The 25,139-nt window shown below is 41.1% G+C and overlaps 1 protein-coding gene across 1 annotated transcript; it reads right to left on the bottom strand.

Moving 5' to 3' along the window:
- Positions 1 to 6,002: 6,002 nt before the first annotated feature.
- Positions 6,003 to 22,875, bottom strand: LOC120946222 (dedicator of cytokinesis protein 9-like). Its single transcript, XM_040361044.1, has 4 exons — positions 22,771 to 22,875; positions 15,387 to 15,482; positions 13,756 to 13,890; positions 6,003 to 6,259 (listed from the first exon to the last, which is right to left on the bottom strand). The coding sequence occupies exons 1-4, from the start codon at positions 22,873 to 22,875 to the stop codon at positions 6,020 to 6,022; spliced, it is 576 nt and encodes a 191-aa protein (XP_040216978.1). The 3' UTR covers positions 6,003 to 6,019.
- Between the last annotated feature and the right edge of the window lie 2,264 nt (positions 22,876 to 25,139).

Here is a 25,139-nt window from a genome sequence, read left to right as displayed (position 1 = left end):
CGAGGGCATTTAAACTAAGTATTTTCTTTTTTCCTAAAATTTCCCTTCCAGGTTGGGGGTGCGCGCTATATGAAGATAAATACGGTACATTGTAGCCCTGCACTTATATGTATAATTGTTTTTTTATGAGATATTTGTGATGTTGGTTGCTTTAACCACTTCAACCCCAGAAGACTTGGCTGCCCAATGACGAGCTGTTTTTTGCGATTCGGCACTGCGTCGCTTTAACTGACAATTGCGACATTGCACCTAAACAAAATTGACGTCTTTTTCCCCCCCCACAAATAGAGCTTTCTTTTGGTGGTATTTGATGATCTCTGCATTTTTTTTTATTTTTTATTACATTTTAGCTCCCCCTTCCCCTGCTTTAGTTCCATTGGTTTTATATTCACATTATACTTCGAAGGCTGCACTACTCCCCATTCCTGGAAGTAATACAACCTCTATTTTAACAACTGGTGGGTGTGTATTGACCCAACTGAAAACCTGCTGGCAACCCCCCATTGTTATTATGGAGACTTAACACAATCATTATAATGGTTATATACTCCTATTTACGGCTGGATTAGCTCAGTGCCGGTGATCTGCCAATATGGTTCCGGCTATCAGGATGGATGGAATCTCCGAACCTCGGCCGGCATCCAGGGGGACGTGGAATTTGAGGAAAGTGGCCAGTCGGCCTCACGTCCTCGCTTCGCTCGGCCTCCTGGCTCTTTTTTTTAACATCCTCCAATCCACGGGAATGTTAAGGAAGGAGCCTGGATGCCGGCCGAGGTTCGGAGATTTCCGTCAGCAAGGATTGCGCCTCCGCAGTCCTTACAGGAACCATATGGATAGGGGAACAATACCGACAAGTCACCGGCTCCCAGGCACTTTAACATGTGAGTGGAATAACTATATATGTTTTAATCATAATAAATTCTTTGATATACTACACCATGATAGTTATTTATATGTTACATGAGTGGATATAGAACAAGACTACAGCCAAAGCATTGGGAGTGATTGCTGATAAACCTGAGAGAGGGAGTGGTTATCCATATGAACCAAAGGCAGATTTCTGGGTCCATCTGGTGAGTGGCCATTTTATCCGGTGACGGTGTAGGCACTATTTGTGGTGAAGGTGGAAACATAGCTGGGCATCACTGCAAGAAATTATCTATTAAGGACTTGCTTGGCACATATACATACATTTTTTATTTTATTTTAATTTAAAAAAAAATTGTATATAATACATTGTTCTTGCTTTCTTGGGGCAGATTCAATCTGTGGATTGTAACAGTAGCATATTTGGATTTATTTCACATTTTTTGATGGATTGAGAAATTCATATGTTATAGTTTGGCACGGGGCACTGTATTGGTATTTATTGCACACTATTTGTTGATTGTTTGCACATTAATAATCAGACACATGTACATACTTTTTATTCTTCTACATATTGTTGGTAAAAAAATTATTGCAATAAGCGTATATTGATTGGTTTGCGCAAAAGTTAAAGCATCTACAAAATAGGGATTTATGGGATTTTTTTTTATTATTAGTAATGGCAGCGATTTTTATTGTGACTGGGCGGAAACTTTTGACGCTATTTTGGGAACATTGTAATTTATACAGAGATCAGTGCTATAAAAATGCACTAATTACTGTGTAAATTACACTGGCAGAAAAGGGGTCAAACACTGGGGGGGGGGGGGCGATGAAGGGGTTAAGTGTGTCCTAGGGACTCATTCTAACTGGGGGGGGGGGGCTAGGCTACACGTGACAAAACAGTGATCACTGCTCCCGGTGACAGGGAGCAGTAGATCTATGTCCCGTCACTAGGCAAAACAGGGAAATGCCTTGTTTACATAGGCATCTCCCTGTTCTGCAGCTCCGTGACATAAATCGCGGGCACCCGGCAGACAGAGTCAGCGGGACCCACGGTCACAGGCGCACACCCACTGTGCCACGATTTCAAGGGGGATGTACAAGTACGTCCCTTTGATCAGCCATACTATTCTGCAGACGTTTATCGTTGTGCAGCGGTCGGCAAGTGGTTAATGTTTATTGATGTTTGGAAGTGTAAGAGAGGCAGTGATGTCAAGATTTCAAACTCATCCAAACAGATTGCATAGTATTCACTAAAAAAAATTCTGGCATTGGCATTCCAATGCCAAGCAAGTGACACAGGGCCTGAAAATTAGTAGCTTTCACTGTAGTAGTGCGGACATACCTGGAGCTCATCTGTAAACACACCATTAAAAATAAAAAAATAAATAAATTGTCTGCAACAAAAAGACAGATGGAAAAAGTGAATGAATGTGCCATTAACAAACTTAGCTTTGGAAATTTTGGGAAATGCTCTAGGCTAAAAATGGAGTCTCCACAGAGGAAATACAAAAAACTTCCTGCCCTCAAAGCAAAGTTGCTGCAAATAAATCTGATAATGTTGATAACTGTCAACCTGTTCTCTTTAGCAACACATATTTATGCAACTTCCTGTAAAATATAAAAAGAAAAGAGTACTCTGCACTTCCTGTAGTGGAGGCTTCTAAAACTAATTCATCTTTACACCTATTTTGGAGTATGCTTGATATGCTTATCTGCCCTCTTCCTTCCTCCCTTCTCAGTTCTCCTCTGCATAATGACACCTTTACATCCTAATGACTCCTGCTCCTCTTCTGCTTTACTTCCTAGTGTGACACAGCACACAGATATACCACACTATCACCCCCATGATTCAGAAGGCCTACTAAATGACATACAGTAAAACCTTGGTTTGCCAGCAGAACTCGTTCCAGAAATATGCTTGTAATCCAAAGCACTTGTACATCAAAGCATTTTTTTTTAGAGGGTATAAGCGAGAGTCACCTCTAAGTGTAGCAATAAGTTGCTAAATGTTGTACCTTCATTAACCACTTCCAGCCCGGTCAATGGTCAATTGACGTCCGGGAAGTGGTTGTGAAATCCTGACTGGACTTCTATTGACGTCCTGCAGGATTTCATGCCGGCGCGCGCCCGGCGATCGGGATGCGGGGTGTCAGTCTGACACCCTGCATCTTTGATCTCGGTAAAGAGCCTCCGGCGGAGGCTCTTTACCACGTGATCAGCCGTGTCCAATCACGGCTGATCACGATGTAAACAGGAAGAGCAGTTGACAGCTTTTCCTTACTCGCGTCTGACAGACGAGAGTAGAGGAGAGCCGATCAGCGGCTCTCCTGACAAGGGGGGGTTCGCGCTGATTGTTTATGAGCGCAGTCACCCTCGGATCGCCACACTGGACCACCAGGGAGTGCCCCCCGGTGCTCAATAGAGCACAGATTAATAAAAAAAACACAATAAATCAAATAAAACAAAATTGAATACAATCAATGCCAATCAGTGCCCATCAGTGCCACCTCATCGGTGCCCATCAGTGCCACCTCATCGGTGCCCATCAGTGCCCATAATTAAAGAAGAAAACATACTTATTTACAAAAAAAAATTACAAAAAAAAAATATAAAAAAAAATTAATTTTGTTCAACAATTTGCCATTTTTAGTTGTTGCGCAAAAAATAAAAAATAAATCGCAGAGGTGATCAAATACCACCAAAAGAAAGCTCTATTTGTGCAAACAAAATTATAAAAATTTCATTTGGGTACAGTGTAGCATGACTGCGCAATTGTCATTCAAATTGCGACAGTGCTGAAAGCTGAAAATTGGCTTGGGCGGGAAGGTGCGTAAGTGCCTGGTATGGAAGTGGTTACATGTAACCATATTGCTACACTTAGAGGCTCCTCATCTTTTTTTATACTCAGTTGTGACATGACGCTACTCTTATATCAAGGCACAATGTATTAAAACATGCAAAACGCTCTCAAACCAAGTTACTCTCAAACCAAGGTTTTACTCAACTAATGACAAATGTAAATAAAATACATTCCATTTTGAATTCGCTGTTCAAGAACTATGGTCTTCTGAATGAAAATAAAAATATGGCATTTGGGCAAACACTAACTAGGAGATGAGCTTTTGCAGTGCCTTGCCAATGTCACTCATGACTCCAGTCTACAAATACTGCACTACGAAAGCCTGATACAATATTCATTTTCCACCCCTTTTCACACAATTCAGTGCCTGAACAGCCAAGAATCAGACCAGAGTTCTCTACTTTTAAAGTGGTTCTAAAGTCTAAGCAGTTTTCACCTTAATGCATTCTAAGGTGAAAGGAAGGGAATAGTGGAGAGTGCTGGTGGGGGGACTTCAGAACAGGAAAGAATGGACCATTGTGTGAAACACCTTAATGTGGTGGATGGGTTGGGGAGTGAACCTACCTTTATGTAAATAACTTTCTCAAAAAACACACATAGGATTTAAGGACTGTTACAGCAGCAGAATGGTTGAGTTTACAAAATAGAGGCAGGTATGGAAAGTTTCACTGTTAATCTTTGCTTTGTATAGCGTAATTTTAAAAAGCAATTGCAGGAAAATAAAATCGGTGATCTGCTAAAATTGTTGGAAAACACTGCAACTGAGCGAAAATTTGAAAGCTTGGTTAACCGTAAAGTAATACCAACATTTTTTTTTTTACTTAAGGTGGATTTAAACCAGATTCATGAAATTTGAGCTTGGCACATATATCCGCAGTGTTTTGTTATCTCTCTTCAAAGCACTATGTGCCATAGCTTTCCACCCTGCTCTGTTCCTTCTGCTATCAGCCTGATAACTCCTGACAAATTCTTCATCAAATATGATAAAAGCAGCCTGAATTTTGTGTTCGGGAAGATGCTATAAATAGAGCAACAGAGCCCTGAACTATTCAATGATCAACGCTAAAAGTCGCTACCTATGAGAGGGGGTGTGTGCCTCTCCGCCAATCAGCTGTCTTGACTATATGCACAGACTTCATTTAAGTGTTGAACAGAAAGAGAAAATTTCCCAATACATCTGAACTTTCTAAACTATATATAAAGCGGATATACATGCAAAACTTATGTAGGAAGATTAATTCACTGGGTATATGTGAGGGTTTACATTCACTTTCCTGCTCTGTGCAGTGCTTTTGCACAGAGCAGACCCACCTGATCTAAGGTTGACTGCCAACGCTCCTGGCCCCTCCCTCCTGTCGAGTGCCCCCCACAAACGAGTAGCTTGCAATGGGAGGCACCCGAGCAGAGCTGCTGCTCTGTGTGTCCATTCAAACACGGAGCTGCGGTTTGGCCCTGCCCCTCTCTCTCCTGATTGGCTCACTGAATTTTATTGACAGCAGTGGGCGCCAATGGAGGCCCTACTGCTGTCTCAGCCAATGAGGAGGGAGAGTACTGGCAGCCGAGACTTTCTTGCATCACTAGATTGAGATGGAGCTCAGGTAAGTATTAGGGGGCTGATGCACAAAGTTTTTTTTTACCTCAATGCATAGGGTACATTAACCTAAAAGACCTTCTGACTTTAGAACCACTTTAAAGCAAACCGGCCTGAAACTTCGGCAATAAACTAAGCATATGATCAAAAAAGCATGCGTAAGGAGAGGTTACCTTCAGTTTACAACAGATCAGGAACACTAGCAGTAGATACAGATATATAAGCAGATGAAGTTATGTGCAAACTTTTCTTGTACAAATCTGCTTAACCTTGACCTCTTTAACCTTACCATAGCTCCTTTAATGTGATAGACCGCTTTGTTATAGGGATACTAAAAGGCACAACCAAGCTTGACAGGATTTGATGTTTGACTGTCTATAATGATAATGTGTGTGGGTATATATTTTTTTTTCTCTCTTTCTCTTCATTAAGCTTTCTGTAAGTGAGAAACACCAAGAGCCTCAAGTGCTTGCGAATAGTAAAAGGAATACAGTTTATTTATTGCTGAACTGAAATCCAGGACAAAATACCACTGTACCAATGTATTCAGATAGTTAAATAAGGGAGTTGTGTTTTAATGTAAAAAAATATATATATAAAACAAGTAGATACACGTCAGACAAACCCGACATGTCTCTATGTATAGATCAACAAAAATACCTTAATGAAACAAACCAATTAACTGTAATGGATCTTCAGAGTTTATTGTCACAGATGAAAAGTAAAAAGGGAGACAGCATGCTTTCTAAGGATATCAGACCTTCATGGGACTCTCCGTTCCTCTTTTCTTGCATGGCAGCTTCAAAGTTTAACTGCAGGATTTTGTTAAGCGTGTTGATCCAGTCCTCCATTTCAGCATCGCTGTCTGCAGCCAGAAGATAACTGCTCTTGTCTTGCATCTTCAGCTCAAAGGCAAGGCGTCTTACTTTGTTGTTCTAAAAGCAGTTAAACAGTTTAAATAAATCACTGAACATTTTAAACGTGCAAAATTTACATTATGAAACCTCTATAAAGCTCTGGTGGGCGGGCTGATACTCAAAAAAAAATGGTGAAGATGTGGGCTAAGGTCATAGGAAAAATGTATTCCTTGCAATCACTACTCCATATAACTGTTTTAGTATGTAACACGTGATGGAATATGTATACGTATCAGTTCACCAAGTTATAATGGCTGTGCTATTTGATGTAACAATCCTAATTTTCAGGCATCTGATTGTCCTCTTCGATCTCATTGCTGAAAATGTTCTCTATGGCAACTAATATTCATATCAATCTAATCAAGCAAAGTTTATGTAAAGCAAAGATCATTCCAGACAGAGCCGGTTAAGGCCCATGTAAACTTTATTTTCCTGTCTGCCACATTTGGGAAATTTCTCGACTCCCCAAAGTGAGGTCAAGTCACAAATCGGATTTTTTAAAGCAGCTTACAAAACACAGAAGTTTAACTAAAGCAGTATGACACTACAAAAACTCTGCTGCATTCCAATAAGATTCTAAACAAACCAACACTTAGACCCCTTTTCACACTGGTGCCTCCCCATAGCGTTCCGTCGGATTTGCGGTGCATTTCAGCCACTAGCGGGGTGCTTTTAACCCCCGCTAGCAGCTGAGAAAGGGTTAATAACGCCCGCAATGCTCTGCTACAGCGGCATACTGCCGGAGGTAGGGCGGCGCTGCCCATTGATTTCAATGGGCAGGAGCACATTAGGAGCTGTGAGTTTACCGCTCCTAATGCGCTCCAAAGAAGCTGCTGGCAGGACTTTTTCTGATGCCCTGCCAGCGCACCGCTCCAGTGTGAAAGACCTCAGGCTTTCACACTGGAGTGAATAGAGCATCTGTTTAAGGGCGGATTGCAGGTGCCATTTTCAACGCTATAGCGACTGCAAAACGCCCTCAGTGTGAAAGGGGTCTTAAACCCTTTGCTCTCTATTCTACTACTGACCACCTCTATGATAAAGTCTCACCGCTGTACTGTCCCAACCTGGCTACCTCTGTCTACAACAGTTTACTCTCATCCTCACTGAATGCAAATGCTCCTCAAACTACATGCAGAACCAAGCCCCAAATGTTACAACCTCTGCAAACTGAGGACACCAGAAATCAAGAGACCTAGCTGTGCTCTTGAAGAACTGTGCCATTAAACTAAAGCCCTGCAGGCAGATGCACTCCTAAAATACAGTTCCTGCCTCCATGCTGCCAAACAAACCTACTTTCTGACTCCTATTAAAACCTTATCCAGTCCTCATCGGCCATTCTCTTCCTTGTCCCCCACCACCCCACAAATCTCACTCACTGCCCAAGAGATTGCAGCAATCTGTTTTTTGAAGTGACTAGCAATTCATAAGAACATTCCCACTGTACAGATATCTTTCCCACTTAACATACCCTGTCTAACATCACATTCGATACTTTCCTCTTTTGACTGGGCTACTACTGAAGGAGGTTACCAAACTTTTCTCAGATGCCCAACCTAACCAATTGATCCCTGGAAACGAATGTAGTGACCCATTCCTCCCTCTTTAATGGCACGTTTCCTTCCCCTATAAAACATGCACAGATCACCTTCATACTTAAAAAGCACTCACTGGACCCCCACCAACCTGAACTTAAGACCTACCTCCTTGTTCCCATTCCCCTTAAAACACTTACTGCCCTACTAAAACTCACTGACCATTTACTAACTACTAAAACCAATGGCCACTACTCCATATTCTTACCATTCCCACCATTCTGTGACCACCGGCTCCTCCACCTCAGTACTCCTATGGCCTCCAAGATGCTGCCCTTTCCTGGTTCTTCAACTTTCTCTTTCTGTAAGGGTTCCCCTAAGGTTCTGGTTTTGGACACCTTCTTTTCTCTAGCTATACATTCTCTCTTGGTCCCTTGAAAACATCCCACGGCTTTCAATACCATTTCTACACTGATGACACCCAAATCTTTCGCTCTACTCTCCTCACCTCACTGGCTTGTAATATTCCTCCCTGACTTCTCCATAAACATGAATTAAACCATTAGTCCATTTCCCAGCCCCCCCCACCCCCCTCCCGGCCAGGTTACTAGGTGCAATCCTAGATTCTGACCTGTCCTTTCACCTCCCATCTCTGTCTAAAGCGTGTAGACTTCACCTCCATAACTTCTCTAAAATTTGCCCCTTTTTGACGAAACCACATCTCTTGCCTTGACTATTGGAACTCCCTTCTCATAGGTCTACCTATACATACATAGGTTATCCTCTCTTCAGTCTATCATGAATGCTGCTGCCAGACTCATCTACCCAAGACCCCTTTTACACCGAGGCACTTAAAAACTGCCTATAGAAAAAAGCCAGACACTTTTCAAGCGCTTTTGAGGCATTAACAGTGCACTTTTTTTTGAAGATCACATGACTCAAAATAATAAATTTTGAGGCTCCTTTGAAGCACTTTTTGTGCGCTTTCCATTCATTTCAATGGATAGGGGCGTTTTTAGTGCTCCAAACATGCCCCTTGCAGGAGATTTTTCACCGCCCCGCCAGCCCCCACCCCAGTGTGAAAGCATTCTTGATTTGAATCTTAATAGGTTTTTGTGAGCTTTTCAGGCACTTTTTTTTAACGCAAAAGTGCTTTAGTGTGAAAGGGATCTTACTAACCGCTCCGTCTCTGCCACCCCTCCCTGCCATTCACCCCACTGGCTTTCAATTACCCATGGAACAAATTAAAAAAATGAACAAGTAATAACATACAAAAGCCATTCACAACTCTGCCCCAAGCTACATCATCAATCTTTTCTCCCAAAAAAAACACCCAAAACCATCCTCTCAGGTCCTCCCAAGACCTCCTACACTCTAGCTTTATTTTCTAATCCTATGCTTATCTCCAGGACTACTCCAAAGCCTCTCCCACCCTCTGGAACGCTACCTAGATTTTTTAACGCATACTCCTGCCACCTTTAGGCAATCCCTGAAAACTCATCTCTTCAGAGAAGCCTATCCCACCTACAATTAACAAGTGAACCTTTAACTTGGCCATCTGTTCATCCCCCACAGCTGTTACACTTTGTATCACTTGCCTCACCCTATTAAAAATTGGAAGCTCCTACAAGCAGGGCTCTCTTAACCCTCTTGCATTTTACTGCATTGTAACTGTACTGTCTCCCTTTATATTGTAAAGTGCTGTGCAAACTCTTGGTGCTATATAAAAATCCTGTATAATAATAATAATAATAATAATAATAATAATAATGGTTTATAGTTCACAGTGTGCATTTGATGAAGAAAGATTTAGGTTAAAGGGCACTGAAGATAAAGCAAGATCTTTTTAACTTTAATTTTAAAATGCATTTGCTTTTACTTATTTTTTCACTTGAATGTATAAAGCACTTTATTGGGAGCATTGATTGAGACTTTACACACAAGGATACTGCTTGATAGGCTTTCTATACATTTTATTTATTTTTGTGGAAACTGACAAAGCATAACACGTGTTGATTTTAGCGCAGCACTTATTTAAATTTCAGTTATGAAAAACTGAACACCTTTTTTGCTTACTCCAATAAGTGGAGAAGTTATACAATTATCTTTACTACAAAAGGTTTGGAAGGCCTGGAAGATTCACCTCATGCTCTGACACATTTTGCATTTCCTATCACTACTTTTTACAAGAGAAAATGGTCACAAAGACCAACAGGGAGAATGACCATAGTATGGAGATAGACAGCAAAAGAAACCCGACAGAGGTTGCAATATTCCATATTCTATGCAAAAAACAAAGAAAATGCTCTGGCTTTACATGCACTTTAATACTGATTGGTGCAAGTCTGTGCAGACCTTACATAGTTAAAAAATATATACTTCTCCATATTCTAGACCAAAACTGTCTATATGATTTAATAATCATAATTATTGCTTCCCCCTGCAGACTCACACCAGTATACAATGGGTGTATGCTAATGTTCGAACCAATGCATTGATTTAAAAAAGTGGTGGATGTAAAAACGCTACATATTTTCATGTGAATAAACCTTTTAGTATTCTGTACAGATCTGAAAAGGCTTGGATTTTAAAAACCACTTAACAGCACTATGTGTGTACTTATCAGATCTTAACTCCCACACAGGCAGCTAAACACAATCCTAACCAATGGCAAATAATATTTTAATCTGGGAGTGTAGTGTAAAGTATATTTTGATAGTTTGTTTTTTTGTTTTTTTTAATACAGCAAGAAAAAGAGTTAAGAAAAACAGAAAACCCTTCATGCACTGAACGCGATGTCATGGAAATACAACACTCCCAGTCCCAAGAGAATTGCTTTCTTTCTCCAATACTGAAATGGATGCCAGACTCCTAACAGCAGTACTGGAACTATCAGCACCTTCCTTCACCTCAGTTCATTTCTCAACCATACAATCATCTCTTCAAACGTATCCTTTGTTTTGATCGTTGCACAAGAACAATATCTACAACTGTGTAGTTATTAAAGTGGAAATTTATCTAAATAAAAAAATGCAAACGGGCAGGACTTTTAATGCGGAACAGACATGCCTCTTTTTCATTAAAGTTACTTACCTGCCTGTCTGCACTGAACACAGAGCAGGGGAAATTTACACCAATCACGAGCAACTCAGTGTAAGAATTATAGCAACGCTGAAATGAATGAACTCCCGAGAAAGTAGCGTCATCTTGGCCTGGATAATACAAACGGCCCACATCTTATAACTGGAAGCTACCTGGCTGAAGATGTCTAGGGGCGGCACACTGCTCTGGGGGATCACTGCGCTGGAGAACAGGTAAGTATAGTTCTTCTTTAAAGTGGTTCCAAAACGCTTTTTACCTTAAAACAGAAGTATGGGTTTCGTTTTTTCCCCAAATCATACTTACCTAGATGGATGCAGTATCAGCCCAATTCTGCAACTATCCCCCGGCAGTTCAGCACTGAGAAACGATCGATCGAATACCGTCAATCGATTTGTTCTGACAGCTCCCCAAGCAGAGAGCTGCTTTTTGTCCGTCACAGCTCTCTGCTCCCTCCTTGCTCACTGGAGCTCTGAGCTGTGGAGGGGGTGGGGGCATAGCACCTCACTGAGAGGCTGAGCTGGGTGTTGGTCCAGGCACCTGGCGGATCACAACTTCCATTGTTGTGATGACGCAGTGCCTGGACTGACTTCTGCAACATCAGCCAAGAGCGGACTTCAGCCCACTGTCTGCTGAAAATGGGTCACAGGAGTGCAAAACGAACTGCACTTTTGTGATCCATAGGATAAGGACACCCAAACGAGATTTGGCTATACTTCTTTAAAAACAGCAAGAAGCAATTATATCATGGGGAAAAGGCTGCTCCACCCCTAATAAACTTTTGGAAAGATATCTCCCACAATTTCACAAAAAAATTGAAAATCTCATTAAAACAGCAGGTTAAAAATGAACTGGTCTAGACAATTCATGTCCTAATCAGCACATGTGAAGCATGGATACATAAGATTAAAATAAATTGCATATCCCCAAATCCAACGCATTTCAACTTATGCCAAGTCTTCATCAGGAGTGGAAGTAATCCTACATACATACATGTTTTTTCATACACCATTCATAAATAGTATAATACATTTACTAGGATATGGACATGATCGAGTGTCCAGACCAACAGGAAATGGCTTTATATAGCTTACCTTCTTTGTCCGATTATAGGGCTTTTTCAGGAGGGTGTTTCCTCCTTGTTGCTGCAGTATATTACTCAGCTTATAATTTCTGTGGTCTCACTTTTTAAACAGGTATGTTTCTTTCATGTACTGCCATGTCTAAATATATACTTAATCAGATGATTTTTCTTAAATATATACAATGTTGTGTGAAGAAATTTGAGAAAATCTAGGCGGGTTGGTTGGATGTCCCGGGGTTGGCCCTGGTTGATTTAATTATGGACCGACTGCTATTCTAGGGAGGGATAGGAGAAAAAGGGGTGGAGCGGGGCAAGGATGGTATTAATTCCCTGTAATGGTATGCTGATGGAGAAGATGATGTAATTTTTAATGCAGTGTGATAGATTTCACAGATGTAGTTTGGCCAATTGAGCCTCTCTTGTGGAGTACAATGTTGTGTGGTGCTGAGTGAAGTTTTTGCTCTGTATCAATGGAATGATGATGCAAGGCCGAGTCGATCAAGCACAATGTTTGGGTGTACTGTACTGCAGTTATTCAATGTATTCTATTTATGGTTGTTCACTAAAAACCCTTTTGGATAAAAAACCCCCAAAAAACAAACATATACAATGTTACATTCATCCTGATCTCTAGAACCATTAAATCTATATATAGATTTATATATAAAATATTTCTAAACACGTCATTGATTAAAGAGTGTCCCTATGCTTTGATTTAATTTAGTGAATGCTATAGCAAGCCACCTCTGTTGCCCCTCTCTGGGGCTTGGAGCCTGGTTTGGGGCTGAGACCCGTACGGTCTGCACCACTGAGCCATTTCCTGTTGGTCTGGACACTCGGTCACGTCCACATCCTTGTAAATGTAATATATTCTTTATGAATGTGGTATGAAACAAAATGATGCATAACTCTGTAAAGTTCATAAAAATGTCACTGTGCACTTTTTCTTGTTATTTCGATGTATGTAGGATTGCTTCTGCTTCTTTCTCCCCTGATGAAGACTTGGCATAAGTTGAAACTCATTGGGTTGATTTGGCGGATGTGCAATTAATTTAAATTTCATGTATCTCTGCGTCACATGTGCTGAATAGGAATGTCCTCAAGATTAGGATGTGAATTGTCTACAACAGCTAATTTTTAACCTGCTGTTTAACCTGCTGTTTTTCTATTTTTATATACAACTAAAAGTGTGCGATTTCTATGTCTGCAACAAAGTCCCATTACTTGCATTAAGGGGGAAAAAAAAAGAAACTTCCACCCCCCTCCTAAATACTGACCTGCAAGTCCTGTGATGATCCAGTGCCGATCCTATCTGCAGCAGTGCTGATTCTCTCCCTCCCCTTTCTCAAAGGCTTAGAGACAATCAAAAGCTGTGAGGAGAGAGCAGGGGGTTGGGCCACACCATGCTGTTTATATCTTTAGACACGTATAGCCCTGCTCAGAAGCAAGCCCGCAGGTGCACCACCATAGCAAAAGGCATCCAATGAGGGCAAATACAGAAGAGTCGTCGTCAATATCACCGGCAGGGGACCCCAGAAGTATGCGATTCAGGGCCACCCTGCACAATACTTTTGCACAGAGAAAGCAAGTATAACAAGTTAAAAAAAAATGGCTTTGCAACCACTATAAGGATAGACTTCAGCTTTGAAAAGTCAAAATTTACAGCACAGTTGTATACTAAAACGTAAGCTGGAAAGTCAAAGATTTTCTACAATGCTCTAACGGTGTAAGCAAAGTTCCTACAGAGTAACAAACTATGAAGTATTATACAGTGCAAAAAGAGTTGGGAAATGTATTACCTGTACAACACCCATGCAGGAATCAAGGAATATTGACCCCTTAGGTTCTTTGGAAATTTTTTCATCTTTGTAGAAGTTTAGGTTGTATGAGCCATCACCAAGTTGAATAAGGTGGAAAAATCTTCTTTTGAAAGACTAAAAGAAAAAAAGAAGGTACAGTGATCAAATAAATGTGCATTTTTAGAGATTTGGGGCCTGGGAGATCAACAGTGTGCAATAACTAGCTATACGTTAAACCACTTCAATACTGGGCACTTTCCCCTTCCGCCTTCCTGCCTAGACCAATTTTCAGCTTTCAGCGCTGTCACATTTTGAATGATTGTGCGGTCATGTAACACTGTACCCAAAACAAAATTGTTATCATTTTGTTCCCACAGAGTGCTTTCTTTTGGTGGTATATGATCACTACTAGGGGTTTTTGACCCTCTGTCTGGACAGTGCCGATTGGCCCTGTGCTGATCACATGTACCCTCCCAAGAAAAAGAAAAACTGAGAATGTGCAGAGAGCCCCCAAGGCTTTGTACTTTCAGCAGATGAAATGTGGACTGTGTAAGAAGGGGAGGATCAGAGAAGACAGGACCAAACAGCCTTTTTAAACAATGTGAAGAATTAACCCATTATATGTTCCACAGAGTACAACAAGCATGCTTTACATCATATACAGATCTTACTGTTGTGGGTTTAATAACACTTTAACATTTGTTTTACCCTTCGACACAAAGGGGTTAAGATTGAGTTCTGTGTTCCTGTTAGTGCTCCCTATACCCTAGGGGACTGGGCTATACATAGGGCTTCAATTTCTCTCCAAGTAGAGATAAAGCCTCCACCCTCCTGGCACTAACACTACTACTTATCATTCCACAGTCCATTGTCACAGCCTTGGCAAGTAGCAGAGGCTCTTGTATTTGACAGCTGAAGGGCAGGAGGTGAGGCTTAGCATCAAGAGGGGTGGGGTTCATTCTAAACTTGCAGAAAAAAAACCTGTGTACAACCAAATCTGTTACTATTTGCAGAAGATAAGTAGGAATGGCAACCTCTTTACTATAGGTTTCCTTTAGGCCCCTTTCACACTGAGGAGTTTTTTTTAGGCGGTACAGCGCTAAAAATAGCGCTGCTATCCCGCCTGAAAAACTCCTTCACTGCAGACTCACTGTGAAAGCCGGAGGGCTTTAACACTGAGGTGATGCGCTGGCGGGACACAAAAAAAATCTCCTGTCAGCAGCATCTTTGGAGCGGTGAGAGGAGCGGTGTGTATACCGCTCCTTCCCATTGAAAACAATGGGAAACCGCGGCAATACCGCCCGTCATGCGCCTCTATAGAGGCGTATGGCGAGTGGTATTAACCCTTTATCGGGCGCTAGCGGGGGTTAATACCGCACCGCTATGGGCTGATTCCCGCGGCAATCCCGGTATAGCGTCGCTATTTTTAGCGGCGTTATACAGACCCCGCGGCTCCCCCCCAGTCTGAAAGGGGCCTTATAGATCAAGTCTCTACAATATATGGAAAAACAATGCTCTACACAAAGCAATGGATGATAACTAAAACATTGTAGCCACTAATTGGCTGCATACACTGAAAGAAACACTATTTACAGTAACATGATTAAAGTTTACTGGAGTGTGATACTTACCCTCATGGTGACGCTTATTGCACTGTTCATGTTTCCCTTATACAGCCAGCCATGTTTAGTGATTCCCCCTTTCTGTGACCCGAGGGATGCTGCATCCTGCATACAAAACACAATGTTTATTGTACTATAGTTTTTAGTAAACCACATTACAACAGTATGTCAAACAACAGTCAACAACAAGAGAACAGATGTAAAGTGCTGCGCAAACTGTTGGCGCTATATAAAGCCTTTATTATATTATCTATAATCAGAACTGCTGCAAATGCAAATCATTTGAATATGCTGCAAGCCCAATTAAGTCCAGAATCTGTAAACGCCATCTGTAAATGCAAGCATTTATTTTAAACCAAGTCAAGCTGGTTATTGCAATAGTATGTATTCTTGCCTTGTGCATGACACATTCATTTTTAATGATCCATTTTACAGGAAGCAATTATACTATTGCGGTCAATCCCATAAAGGTCACCGATATGTTTCACTGGTAAACCTGACACGTGTTGTGCACAAAGAAATGGATCGCTGAAACCTAACAGTCTATTTGCTATCCAGCAAAACAATAAAATAGGCTTAAAAAAAAGGGAACGCCACTTTTGTGGGGGAAAAAAATGCAAATAGAAAAATATTATAACATATACAATTGTGACAAGTCATGTTGTGATTGAATGTTCTTAAACATCTTTCCTTTTTAACCTACATCGCTGTAATTTTCTGTAAAATGCAAAGCAATATGGATACCTGGAGGTGTTCTGTACACTTATGGCGAACAAAACACCCCCAGAAATGTCATGTCCACCTTGCGCGATTGGCCGATTTTCCCGGAAGTCTGCACCAAGATACAAATCAGATTTTGAGCATCCCCTGCAACCAAAATTACATTTTTGTTGCCACATTCCTAGAGGGAAATCACGTCTAAAGGGATGCAGACCACGCAACTTTCCTCAGAACCCTGTGGGTGCAGCAGCCGATTGATAATAAACTACTCCTATACAGATTCATTAAGGACACAAACAGTGGCTTCTCAGAACAAAAAGGTAGCAATCTGCATCCCTACAATGTGCATAGATCACCCTGAGGGTAGTGTTTTTTTCTCAACAAAAGGTGGAGATACTTTTTAATAAAGGGAAGTCATATTAAAGAGTTAATGTTGTATCCCTGTTCTCCTTGCGCTGCTCTACCTTAACATTTTGAAAGCTCTACTCGGTTGTTTATTCCTGGCTTGCGCAGACATGCCACAGAGGTCTCTGTTAGGTCTATGGGACCTGCAGAGCTTTTTAGCATGTCTATATATGCATGGAAAGGGGTTTCCATACATGCACAGACATGTCACAAAGTTCTGCCAAGTCCTAAAATCCTAACAGACGTGTAGCATATCTGTGCATTTGTCGTTGGAACCTGGCAGACACCTTCAGTGTGTTTGTGCATGCATAGAATAGAAACATTGCTTTCTGGGATGTACAATGTGGGCGATCAATGTCATTTTCGTCTAGGTGAGGAATAAGTGGTGTTCTGCACTAAGAATAAAAAAAAGGTATTTACCAGGAAAAAATCCTTTACTCCTCTCGACCCAAAAAGCAGATTTCTGACTACTTACTAGAGCTGTGTGTGAAAGACCATCCTAGATACAGTCAATCTCAACTGAAGTGGACTTCACCAATCTGAGTCAGATTGGTGAATTTGAACATTATTATAACCGTTCTAGCCTCCAAAGATTATTATTCAGGCAAGTCCTCACGCGGCTACCTCTGCACATCCAGGAATTGGATTACACACAGTCTCTAAATTAAATACCCCATTGTTACCTTTGGCAGTTATTGGTAACATCTATTTTGTTCTGCTGGATAATTTGTGTATTGTATACTTAATAGTATGTAGGCGGTGTCAATGTTGTATTGATGGTTTTCTTTTTCTTCACCCTCTTTGTTTAACCCTTCTGGGGGGGGGGTGTTATTATTATTATCCAATTATTATTTTATATTAAAAAAATCTAAACGCATATGGTTGCAATAATTTTTTAATTATGTACAGTTGTACTCATAAGTTAACATACCTTGGCAGAATTTATGATTTCTTATTCATATTCTATGAAGAATGGCCAACACAAAAACATTTTTTCACTCATGGTTAGTGTTTGGCTGAAGCCATTTATTATCAATTAACTGTTTACTCCTTTTAAAATCATAATATCAAACAGAAACTACCCAAATAACCCTGATCATAAGTTTACATACCCTGGTGATTTTGGCCTGATAACATGCACACAAGTTGACAAAAAGGGGTTTGAATGGCTATTAAAGGTAACCATCCTCACCCGTGATCCGTTTGCTTGTAGACGATGTGTATGTGTGTGTGTGAATGAATGAATGAATGAAAAACGTATATAGCGCGACGCATGCGAACTGAATCGCCTCTGGGCGCTGTGTAAAATGTCAATGAGTTTCTGGACTCCTGACAGACCCTTGCATCTTTCATCCAGGGCTGCACTGTCAAAGGATCTGCGGGAAAAGCTGGTTGAACTGTATAAAACAGGAAAGGGATATAAAAAGATATCCAAGGAATTGAGAATGCCAATCAGCAGTGTTCAAACTAAATCAAGAAGTGGAAAATGAGGGGTTCTGTTGAAACCAAACGACGGTCAGGTAGACCAACTAAAATTTCAGCCACAACTACCAGGAAAATTGTTCGGGATGCAAAGAAAACCCCACAAATAACTTCAGGTGAAATACAAGACTCTCTGAAAACATGTGGTGTGGCTGTTTCAAGATGCACAATAAGGAGGCACTTGAAGAAAGATGGGCTGCATTGTCGAGTCGCCAGAAGAAAGCCATTACTACGCAAATGCCACAAAGTATCCTGCTTACAAAATACCAAACAGCACAGACAAGTCTCAACCCTTCTGGCACAAAGTCATTTGGAGAGAGGAGTCCAAAATTGAGCTTTTTGGCCACAACCATAAATGCTTCATTTGGAGTCAAAAAGACCCATGATGAAAGGTACACCATTCCTACTATAAAACACAGAGCTGGATCGCTGATGTTTTGGGGATGTGTGATCTACAAAGGCAAAGGAAATTTGGTCAAAATTGATGGCAAGATGAAGGCAGTATGTTATCAAAAAATACTGGAGGAACATTTGCATTCATTAGCCAGGAAGCTGCGCATGGGACGTACTTGGGACATTCCAACATGACAATGATCCAAAACACAAGGCCAAGTCGACCTGTTATTGGCTACAGCAGAATAAAGTGAAGGTTCTGGAGTGGCCATCTGTCTCCTGACCTCATATCATTAAGCCACTCTGGGGAGATCACAAATGTGCAGTTCATGCAAGACCGTCCAAGAATTTACAGGAACTGGAGGCTTTTTGCCAAGAGAAATGGGCAGCTTTACCATCTGAGAAGAAAAAGAACCTCATCTAAAAATACAAAAAAAAAAAAAGCTGTCATTGATGGTAAAGGAACTGGGGGAATGTAAACTTTTGATCAGGGTAATTTGGCTAGTTTTTGTTGTCATGATGATATAAAAAGAGTAAACACAGTTGATTGATAATAAATTGTTTCAGCCAAACACTAACCACAAGGAAAAGAAATGTTTTTTTATCATAATTCAAATCCTCTGAGAAATGGCCAAGAAATCAAATTCTGCCACGGTATGTAAACTTATGAGCACAACTGTATGTAGCCAAGTCCTGAGCCTCTCCAGGCCCAACGGTGACCTCCAGAGTTAGGAACAGCTGACATCCTTCTGTGTAGAGTGGGTTATGAGGCATGGTGGGTGTAATGTAAGGTAGGATAATGGGTGCCAGACACTTCTTGAATGCACAGATTTATTTTCTCTTGAACAGAACTGTGGGAGAGAGGGTTGGGGGCCAGGACAACCTTTTGTAGTTGAAATGTTGATTAGCAGACTCCGAGACTTCTATAGGTAGACAGCCATGCAGGGAAAGGCACCTAGCCGGACACCACGTCTGCATGTGTATAAACACTGTCTCCTATGGCAACAAACAGTTTCGAACAAAAGTTGTAATGAACTCACTTCCTCCACAATCTTCACTCAACTGAGCATCCCAGTCTATCACTTAGACCCGCTAATCCACTGCCACTGGATCTCCTGAGCTCTTCCAATCTTCACACTCTGTATCTTCAAGCGCCACCCCTACAGGGTCCCTAGCTTGGCACTCACTCTTGAAGCTTCACCCCACTGGCCTTACTAGATTCCTGGCTTGGCACACAATATTGCTCTCTAAGCATCACCTCCACTGGCTGGGTCCCTGGCTTGACATCTGCTGAAGTAGCCCAATTCTTCACCGTCCCTGGTTGGTGAAAATACTGCTCAGGTACTTGCTTCAGCCACTCACTGTGGTTCCTGGTAACAAGGTGTATGGTCCCTTAGTGGTGACAGCTTCCCCTCTACCTCCTACCACGTCAGGTTCTCCAGCCGGCAGAACCATCACTTATGGTTGGACTGCAAGCCACAGTCCCAACCCTACGCTGCTCTCTTGCTTATGAATAGGCCCTCAGATAGCCTAGCAGCCAGATGCCCCCAGGATAGGGCAGGACTCTGGCTTAGCAGTCCGTGGGCAATACGACACACATCCACCCAGACAGCTGGCAAGGTGGCACCAAACACTGATCACCTGACTCCACCCAAATAAATAGGTTCTCCCAGCAGGCCAAGGGACCCAAGAAAAAGTGTACCTATTGGCTGAGACACCCCATTCACTCCTAGTCTGTCCCTACAATGCCCTGTCTTAGCCAATGTCACCAGATACCAGGCCACCTAGAGACAGAAGAGAGAAGTGCAGCAATACCAGAAATGGGGTGAAATCAATTGACCAAGGCAACTATCACTCTGCACATAAATTTAAGAGCAACACTGCATAAACATCAGGGGGCTACATGTAAATGGAAAAGCTTTCGGAATAAGGCTCTGTTCACACTGCTGCGACAGGAGATCTGAGTTGTGAGACACGCAAGTCGCATAATATGTTAAATTCAATGTTTTCCAATTTACATATAACAGCCGTTTTAACTGATACTACACACGGTCGCTCAGAATTTAAAAAAAAGGTTCCTGCACTACTTTGGTCTGACTTGGGTGCGATTTCAGCCGTTGGATAGGCTTCTAAATAGCATTCAAGTCAGATAAAGTTCAAAGGAAGTTGCCAGGCAAAAGGTGTACAACTTTGCTGTCGCAGCAGTGTGAACTGAGCCCAAAGAATAGCGAGTGCCATTTATTTGTGTCAGTCTGTACTTATTTAATGGAAAATTTGAGATTTTCACCCGTTTTAGGCTCCATGCACATTAGCGTTTTTTTTTTTAGCTAAAAACTACTGCAAAAATCACTGGCTGAAGAACACTGGTAATAGCTTTTTGTAGTAGCGTTTAGAAGCATTAGCACTTTATTATTGGCATTTTTGCAATAAAAGGAAAAAACAAAAGCTGAAAAAACGCTATTGGTAGCATTTCTGCTGAAAAAACGCTCCAAGAAACTCTACAAAAAAAATTTCTTTCTGCTCCTAGATGCTAAAGCTCAAAAAACACCAATAGACTAAGTAGTGTGCACATCGGGTAACACCATTTAGTTTCTAGGTGCAGAAAAAAAAGCTAGTGTGCATGGAGCCTAAATAAACATACCTGTTTGATAAGCAGGCATTTGTACTCAATAAAACACAAATTGCAGGACATGCCAAATAATTGACATGAAGATTTAAAGGACCATATTACCCAAGCAGCATTCTAGCCAATTCATTTACATGTTTTCTAAAAGTACCTTTAAGAATAAATTGACTAGTAAATAGGTTGTGGTAACGTATGCTCAAGAAAAAGAAACTAAAACAAAAAGGAAAAGAGCAAAAAGCCATGTTCAATATATTATTTTAAAATAAATGACATTCAAAAATGTAGGAGAGGCATATGACCAGAGGTGAAAATTCCATATGCAGATAAAAAATGAGAAATTGTAACTATGGTAAGCCTGACCCAAAACTGTGCACATTTGTTTTATAATGCAGGGCAAAGAACCTAATCTTCAGGACAAGGTAGCATATTTGATTGACAGTACATTTTTACTGGAATTCCACTTTAAAAACAACATTAATTGGCATTAGTGCACATAGAACTCAAAAATTGCCTGAAGGAAATTGTTCATACTAATTATGGAATCTCCTGGTTACACCACACAAAGCATGTACATGTGAGGGCTAGTAAAACCATTGAATCAGCAAGTGGAGGTAAGGTCAGCAGCAAATTCACATCCTATGCATGTGTAGAATTCAATCAGTCAGCACAGAAAAAAAAAAAAAAACCTGGCTAAATCGCGATCGTATTTTAAAATGTAAAAAATTAATTTCATGCAGCAGAAACAAAAGGCAAAAAAAGTATTACAATCGGGATAAGCAACAAGATAAAAAACAAGACATTGAGGTAAACCTGCCAGACAGCACCGACAGGTCCACAACCGTTTTACCCACTACTATAGATTGCAGCTAAGTAGTACAGTCTATTCTGTGATTACCCCAGCCTATAAATACACAATATAGGAGCAGTCTCCCCAGATCCAAACCTATTACCTGCTATAGGAAAACAGCATTGTGCTGTGCTAGTAAGGCACAACAGACCGAGCATTGCTCAGTTGCACTCTGGACTTTAATTTAGGTATGAAATACAGGGGAGCGCAAATACAGACCCAGCACAGGTTTCAAATAATGGCATTTAGGCTGGATTGCTGGCTGTCAGTGAGAGATGTGGTTTAGCACCAAGAGAAGGAGCTGAATCGATGAACGCCAGGGCTTACTATCCTACTACAGAGAGCTCTAGGAGAATGCTCTGTAGCAGAGAAATGTAACACAATGCTCATTATTGCATGTAGAGAGAGATAAAGTGGGGAAATGACTGCCACTTCTTGTGTTGCGAAAGGGCAGAGCTGTAAATCTAGTGAGCAGCAGATCACTAATTAAAGTGACTTGTTGCTAGATAGGAGCATGATGGCATGTATAAAAGTCTTCCATGGCATGACTTAGCCCCCATGAAGAAAAAAGAAAAAAAAATCATCAAATAATAAAATTGATGATTTATTAATTGTATTAATAAAAAAAAAATCCCCATCAATACCTAGGGTGATTTGGAAATTTGCATTTATTGCTTTAAGTCTAAGTTTAGCTAAAAAAAAAGTAGAAATCTTCTCCTGTCTTACCCCCCATGCAGCTGTAAGTTAATACAACCAAGGGCTCTCAGGAGCTCACATCAAGAGAGCTGGGATATGCCAGCCCTTTCCTGTTAAATCCAACATTTACTGGTATAGTCCCATCCACAAAATTGCCAATATCAAGGTATGTTTCAGAAAGATACATGTATATCTTTCATTTGCATTATGCAGAATGGACTCACCTCATCTTTGTCCGCTTCTTCATCTACTTCATACACATGCACTGGGAGCTTTTCTGGTTTGGTTCCTTTGCTGTAGAATTTAATGATTACAGAATTATTATACATGTCCAAAGAAAAAAACAAAAACAAAATTTCAAGTCAATAAAATCACAAATGATAGTAGAAAAAATACAGATCAAGAATAAGTCTGATTTTATTTATTTCAAGTCTATTCAACCATTCATTCTTTTTACACATTTTTCAGTGTGAAACAGATTTCCCAGGAAGAAAAATTAACTTAAAAGTAGAACTACACTGTATCTGAGCAAACTTCCCCATCCATCCATCCAGGTCTCCATGCTTTATTTTCCTGACAAATCACTTTGAAAAACACCCCCCAGAATTTCTGGGCAGTAAGGGCAGATTATTCATCTATCATTTACTTCCTGGAAGCCATCTGTTCTTAGCTCAGGCATGCATGTAGGAGGGTGTGCTTAGCTGATTAAACTCCTCCCATCTGAAGACTCCTGGGATGACATTTGTCTAGGCCTAGAAACCAGGAAGTAACTGACGATAATAATAAAAAAAAAAAAAAAAAACACTACAAAAAAAACACACCACATTTAAATATGATATAGTTTCCTGTTTATTTACTAATAGCAGCATAGGGCATAAAAATTGTCAATGTTGGTTGAGAGAGTGAAGTTAAACTTTAAAGCAAAATTAGCTTATGGATGAATTCACACTGAACAGATAACTGCCAGAGATGTAAACCATAGCACTTTACCCTACAGCTGCTGTCTATTCTGACTTAGGTAGGGGGCGGTGTAGTGCACAAATAAGCACATCACTCAGCTCCCTTCTGTTTTTGTTGAAACTACAGTGGGGATCGAAAGTTTGGGCACCCCAGGTAAAAATTTGTATTTATGTGCATAACAAAGCCAAGGAAAGATGGAAAAATCTCCAAAAGGCATCAGATTAGACATTCTTAGATGTCAAAAAAAGTAAGATTTTATTTCCATCATTTACACTTTCAAAATTACAGAAAACAAAAAAAATGGCGTCTGCAAAAGTTTGGGCACCCTGCAGAGTTACTATCTTGTACTGCCCCCTTTGGCAAGTATCACAGCTTGTAAATGCTGTTTGTAGCCAGCCAAGAGTCTTTCAATTCTTGTTTGAGGTATCTTTGCCCATTCTTCCTTACAAAAGTCTTCCAGTTCTTTGAGATCTCTGGGCTGTCTGTCACGCACTGCTCTTTTAAGGTCTAACCATAGATTTTCAATTATGTTGAGGTCAGGAGATTGTGAAGGCCATGGCAAAACCTTTAGTTTACGCCTCTTGATGTAATCCCCCGTGGATTTTGAGGTGTGTTTAGGATCATTATCCATTTGTAGAAGCCATCCTCTCTTTAACTTCAGCTTTTTTACAGATGGCATCAAGTTACCATCCAGAATTTGCTGAAATTTTATTGAATCCATTTTTCCTTCTACTCGTGAAATGTTCCCTGTGCCACTGGCTGCAATACAACCCCAAAGCATGATTGATCCACCCCCATGCTTAACAGTTGGACAGAGGTTCTTTTCATTAAATTCTGTGCCCTTTCTTCTCCAAACGTACCTTTGCTCATTCCGGCCAAAAAGTTATTTTAACCTCATCGGCCCACAGAACTTGTTTCCAAAATGCATCAGGCTTGTCTATGTGTTCATTTGCAAAGTTCAAACGCTGATTTTTGTGGTGAGGACGTAGAAGAGGTTTTCTTCTGATGACTCTTCCACGAAGACCATATTGGTACAAGTATCTCTTTATAGTGTAATAGTGTACCACAACTCCAGTGTCTGCCAGATCTTTCTGGAGGTATCGTGCAGTCAAACATGGGTTTTGAATTGCTTTTCTCACAATCCTGCGAGCTGTTCTGTCTGATATTTTTCTTGGTCTTCCAGATCTTGCTTTAACCAGTTCCCAACCCCCGCATGTACATATACGTCCACAATATGGCACGTACAGGCACATGGGCGTACATGTACGTCCTTGCCTATTAGCGGGGGGGGGTCCGATCGGGACCCCGCTACATGCGGAGGTCGGGTCCGCTCGGGAGCGATCCGGGACCACGGCGCGGCTATTTGTTTATAGCCGCTCCGTCGCGATCGCTCCCCGGAGCTGAAGAACGGGGAGAGCCGTATGTAAACACGGCTTCCCCGTGCTTCACTATGGCGGCGCATCGATCGCATCATTCCCTTTATAGGGAAGACACGATCGATGACGTCATTCCTACAGCCACACCCCCCTACAGTTGTAAACACATACTAGGTGCACCCTAACTCCTACAGCGCCACCTGTGGTTAACTCCCAAACTGCAACTGTCATTTTCACAATAAAGAATGCAATTTTAA

The sequence above is a fragment of the Rana temporaria genome, chromosome 7, assembly GCF_905171775.1.
Source record: "Rana temporaria chromosome 7, aRanTem1.1, whole genome shotgun sequence".
NCBI lineage: Eukaryota > Metazoa > Chordata > Amphibia > Anura > Ranidae > Rana > Rana temporaria.
This window is presented reverse-complemented; position numbering and strand designations above follow the sequence as displayed.